General features: G+C 49.9%; 1 protein-coding gene across 1 annotated transcript; it reads left to right on the top strand.

Annotated features, from left to right (window-relative positions):
• Positions 1–823: 823 nt before the first annotated feature.
• LOC123175706 (GDSL esterase/lipase At5g45910) lies at positions 824–2,940 on the top strand. The gene is made up of 3 exons (XM_044590291.1): positions 824–1,213; positions 1,297–1,938; positions 2,530–2,940. The coding sequence occupies exons 1-3, from the start codon at positions 961–963 to the stop codon at positions 2,745–2,747; spliced, it is 1,113 nt and encodes a 370-aa protein (XP_044446226.1). The 5' UTR covers positions 824–960; the 3' UTR covers positions 2,748–2,940.
• Positions 2,941–5,952: the final 3,012 nt, after the last annotated feature.

Here is a 5,952-nt window from a genome sequence, read left to right as displayed (position 1 = left end):
GGCGATGAAGGCATTGCTGGACATGTTGCCCTTCTTGGTGTTGGAGATGGCGATCCTCAAGTTTGTTATTCGCGATTGCGACTGCGCAGCAAAGATTGTGGTAAGGGCGGTCCATAGATCAAAGGTACTTTCCTTACCAATAACTTGCGCGAGGATTTCTGGAGTGAGCGAATTCAGCAGATAACTTAGGACCTGCTGATCTTTGACAATCCATGGACTATACAGTGGGTTCGGCTCGATGGTCGTGGTCTTGTCCGCCTTGGCGACCTCCACTGTTTTCGGCGGCGTTGCATCGTTGCCGTCGAGAAGACCGGTCACCTGCGCGCCTCGCAGGGCTGGCAGAACTTGCGCCTTCCATAAGAGGTAATTCCCCCTTGCGAACTTCTCTGTTGGAGGAGCGCCGAGGTTGAGGCCGACGACGCTGGAACTCATGATGAAGACGAAGGAAGGGCGCTAGGGTTCTGGTTATTTTTGTTGTGTCGCTAGATGATAGGGAAGAGGCTAGCTCTGATGCCATGTAAGAATAGGTATAAGCGTTCCTATTCCTCGAGGGAGCCGCATCGTATGTATTTATATTGAGGCGAACGTTCCTTGCCGTAGCGTACAAGTTCAGAGAGAATACCGATCTGGTTCGGTTTAGGAGACAGGGATAGCTACGGGAGGAGAAAGAGATAGAGATAGGTTAAGATTAATTACATAAGATGAACAGCTCAAACTCTAACAGGAGTAACATGCATGACGCTCGTTCTCAGTCACAGCCATTGGAGTGTGGTCGGCCGGGCGGGCGAGAGATTCGGAAGCAGATTAAAGCGCGGGTCACGGGGGCTATAGAAAGCCCGGCCACTGGCCAAGCATGAAGCATCCCCATTCCTTTTCCTTTCCGTAGCTTTCTTCTTTGCCGCTTTGCGTGCCTCCCTCCCTCTCCTGCTCTCTCGTCCGCAGCAGCCATCGGCTAGGACGATGAGGTCGTCGGCGATGCGGCAGCAGCTGCTGCCATGCTTGGCCCTGCTGCTTCTTGCGGGCGCGGCGTCGGCCCAGGCCCAGAAGTACAACGCGGTGTTCAACTTCGGCGACTCGATCACGGACACGGGCAACCTGTGCACGAGCGGGAAGCCAACGGCGATCACGTTCACGCAGCCGCCCTACGGCGAGACCTACTTCGGCACCCCCACCTGCCGGTGCTCCGACGGCCGCGTCATCGTCGACTTCCTCAGTAAGTGATGTGCTCGGTTCTCCACACACACACTCCATCTTGCTCAAATAAATCGTTCTTGCTTGACGTACGATTGCATGCAGGCACCAAGTTTGGGGTGCCGTTCCTACCGCCGTCCAAGGCGAACGGCACGGACTTCAAGCAGGGCGCCAACATGGCCATCACGGGGGCGACGGCCATGGACGCGCCCTTCTTCCGGGGCCTCGGCCTCTCCGACAAGATCTGGAACAATGGGCCCATCAGCCTCCAAATCCAGTGGTTCCAGCAGATCACGGCCACCGTGTGCGGCGACGCCGCCGCCTGCAAGCGCTACCTGCGGGACTCGCTGGTGGTGTTCGGCGAGTTCGGCGGGAACGACTACAACGCGATGCTGTTCGGCAACTACAGCGCGGACCAGGCGAGGAGGTACACGCCCAAGATCGTCAACACCATCATCAGGGGCGTGGAGAAGGTGGTGGGCATGGGGGCCAGGGACGTGGTGGTGCCCGGGGTGCTCCCCATCGGCTGCTTCCCCATCTACCTCACCGTCTACGGCACCAACAGCAGCGCCGACTACGACAGCCTCGGCTGCCTCCGCAAGTTCAACGATCTGTCCACGTTCCACAACAACCTGCTCCAGGCCAAGATCGCCCGCCTCCGGAAGCGCTACGGCCGGGCGGCGCGGATCATGTACGGCGACTTCTACTCCGCCGTCTACGACATGGTCCAGAACCCCAAGAAATACGGTACGTACGTGTGCACGCGGAGTAGTTCCCAAATTTCCTTCCGACCGACCAATACTCTTAGTCTTAGCTAGCCGTTGGGCATCTTCTTTCGGCAATAAGTCTAACTAACACGCCAGGGACAGACAAGCCACGCATAACGTGTGGATAGATAGATTCCGCGTTTGTGCACGAGCTAGCAGCAGCAGTGGACACGGCACTAGCTAGTGTCACTGTCAGCATCGGCATCAGCATCAGTGTGGTGCTACTTGCATGCCCACTCTGGGCATATGTCCCTGGATGTCCTGCGCGGCGGCGAGTAGAAGAAGATATTCAAATAATTCAGAAAAAAATCATTCCAACATAAGTTCTTGAGCTGACATAATAATCGCCAAGTAACAGTGGATGGACACTGACTGACACGCCCAACCAACACATGCCTCGACCCGGCAGTCCACATGCACGCATGCAGCACCAGCGCCGACCGGGACACTGTTCATGCACGTTATAGGTAGTGATCAATCAACAACTAGAGTACGGTGTTGTGCAAAGTTGGGTCATCTATTTTGAAACGAATGGAGTAACTCGCAACGGTGTTGTGCTGTGTGTGTGCAGGTTTCAACGCGGTTTTCGAGGCGTGCTGCGGCTCCGGGGGAGGCAAGTACAACTACGCCAACAGAGCGCGGTGCGGGATGCCGGGCGCGGCGGCGTGCGCCAACCCGGCCGACCACCTCAGCTGGGACGGCATCCACCTCACCGAGGCAGCATACAAGCACATCAGCGACGGCTGGCTCAACGGGCCCTACTCCAGCCCGCCCATCCTCCACACATAAACATTATTTTATTTATTATGGAGTTGTGGTAGGATTATTTATTTATTATTTGATCTGAGGTTGAGTTTACCTAATGGAAAAAGGAAGTTTGATTCAGTGCCATATGGTGGTGTTGAAATGTATACGTTGCCCAAGAAAAAAAAACCGGAGGCAACTCTTGAATAAATTGTTAGTGCTTGCCCGGACCGACTTACGTCAGCGAATTCCCTATATGACACTTATTGCGTCAAAATGTTGTTGGTTCACACAGGCTTCCGTCAAATGGTATAAATTTGTAATTTGTTCTCTATTTCTTTTTTCCCATTGGGCATGTATTGCACTAAGTAACTTTCATTTAGGATTAGCAAATAAATAACTACGACGAGAACATGGTGTCATGATGCTGGCTAGGCCTGCAAAGACCACACTATAGCCCATTCACGTTCGAGCCCTGACTATCGCGTGGTCCTTAGAAATTTCTTCTATAAAAAATACTACACAACGAAGGCGCGCGTTGCCGCCGCACCCATACATTCCACATAAATAATACTCATGAAATATTAGGGAAATAATTCAATTTTTCAAATAACGGTTCAAGTTACAGTGCTAACAGTCCGCAACCATTGACAAAGACTGTTTGATTTTTGCTAGAACAAAAAATGTTTCATTGAGAGGCCACATCTCTACTTGGATGCTCAACATCAGTTCCTTTCCTAGAACAAATACATAGCAACAAAAAGTTATCCTCCAATCCCGAAGAAGAAAAGCACCAATGATCTTGTCTGTGATGGTACCTTATAGTTGACACCCAGGGGAGGTGTATGCAAAATGCATGCCTTCGTTGCGATATGATACAGATGCAAACTCAAGTCTAGTTAGGCTGACCATTTAACTGAACACACACTAATACCGGCATACCTGAAATGAACAAGATGAGCTTTTACTAATCACTAGTAAATGCGCACGTGCAACACACGTTAATATTTAGGCAATATATTAATTGCACGCGAATATTAGGTATGCTATTATTTATGTGTTAATTTTGTGATTAGTGCTATATTTGGTATTATATTAATTGCACGTTAAACACGTTGATGCTCGTCATTGGAGCAGTCTAGGTCATTGGATTGACTTAGTTTGATGGTCGAGATCAGTTGAATCTGCCCTTTTGGATCTTTTTATATTGGTATAGGTAAACTAAGCTTCTATAATCTGCAAATTTTAGAAAAAAAGCTTCTACCAATCAGGAAAGCTACATTATTTATGAACAATGTTATCACATGTTTGTTCAGATATTAGGATATACATTCATCTGAAAATATGCAAACCCTCGGTTTGCTCATAGTATTTTAAATAGCAAGCATGTAATGTAGGCACAATAGAAATCATCCATTTTAATCAAATGCCCAAGTATGTTCGTGATAAAGCTGATTTGTATTTACTTTCTTTTTAGCACGTAGAGATTCGTGCATCAAATAGTAAGACATGTAGTAGGGATAAGAATGCTAAACATAAAAAATAATGAAACTGCAATGGTCTACTTTGCAGTTCATTTAAGTAATCCTTCACATAAATACATGGGCCCAACCAAAATGTGACCTTAAAGTACAGTGGAAATGGATAAAATAAAGACCAAATGTTGTCACACATGTATCTATATGCAAGAACAACAATGAAAATCACCTGATAGTATAATAACTCAAGAATTACATTAGTCACATTCTCATGGCATAAAAAATAATGTCATGGAAAAGCATACCAAGAAAATAATGTATGGCAGTTTTATGAAGCTATGTACCACTATGCGATGCGATTTTCTGATATGCTTTTATTGCAAGTTTATGGTCACCACATGGTGGTACAGGAAACTCCACCTAATAACCCGTGGCATCTGAAACAATATAGGAAATTGAAGAGCATCTTCACTTGGATGGATATCCAAATACTTAGCTTTGAAACATGGTAGATATCAGACATGATTCAAATCTTCATGGGGCCTATAGAATCTGAAAGCAACAAGCTCCTAAAAGCAACTTGGTCCAAATGGTTCAGAAAAATATATTGGTTGGATCAAGCTTCTACACACCACATACTTGCAAGGATATCTATAACATAACTAGATAACTCGGCCGAGCAAAGAAACAAATGGAAGTATAATAATTGTGCTCTGCTAAAATGACCCTTTCTAAGTCGGGATTTGTAACACATACCATTTGAGAAATGGTTTAGATATTTCCAGAAATGATTCAAGAATGGTAACTTATAAGTTATAAGGAAAAGAAGTAGGGAAACTAATAGTTACACTCTCTCATGTGCCAAATCTTGATCACTCATCATTGGAATAAAAAAATTAAGCTCTTCCTACTTACCATTCGGTGTCTTTGAGAATAGCAATCAATACAAGGAGCAGGCACCATAGAAGCTCAGAGCATCTACAGCCACGCCCCCAGCAGGCCCTCCCAAGGAGTTTTTGCTGTGTCGGCGCCGAAAAATCGGCGCAGTCGCGCCCCCAGGAGCCCGTTTTTCACCAGTTTGGGCCAAAACTAGCGCCGGCGGACCCAGATCGAACTCGTCGCGCTGGGGGGCGCCCGGGGACGCCGGGGCGAGTGGTTTCGGCGCGAAAGCGGATGGGCCCGTCGAGTCAGCGAGACGCCACTTCATCGCCCTCATCGCCTCGGTTCCCGTGGGAATCAATGCGAAGGCTGCCACGCCGGTCAGCCTCCATTGATGCCTCTCACGGGCGGCGCGCGATGCGCGTCCAGCCACGCGTCGCCCGGCATGCAGCCCGTCACCGCCCCGCTACAGCTATAAAAGGCGACCTCCCCGCCGGTGGACGCCACAACTCTCATTTCCCACCCTCTCCGGCGTAGATAGCAACACTCCTCTCTTCCTGCCTACGAGAAACATGGCCGAGAGGTACCCAGGCGACGGCGTGGCGGCGAACGGCTTCGGCCGCCGCCACCTCCAAGAGCAGGAGGCGCGCCTGCTCTACGAGGCTGAGTACCCGGCGCCCCCGGACATGCGGGTGCCGGGGACCTGGCGGCTGAGCGCCGCCGGCGTACCGGTGCCACCGGTGCCCGAAGGAGCGGCGCGGCGTGCCGAGATCGTCCGCATCCGCTCTTCCCTGACGTAGCCGCAGAGGGACGAGCCGCGCTACGCCGCCGACAACCACACCCTCTGGACCATGTACTTCCAGCGCCGTCGCGACGAGCAGATCGTTGCCACC

This window comes from Triticum aestivum, unplaced genomic scaffold, assembly GCF_018294505.1.
Source record: "Triticum aestivum cultivar Chinese Spring unplaced genomic scaffold, IWGSC CS RefSeq v2.1 scaffold32097, whole genome shotgun sequence".
NCBI classification, from domain to species: domain Eukaryota; kingdom Viridiplantae; phylum Streptophyta; class Magnoliopsida; order Poales; family Poaceae; genus Triticum; species Triticum aestivum.
The sequence above is the reverse complement of the archived record's forward strand: the minus strand, read 5'-3'. Positions and strand labels throughout refer to the sequence as shown.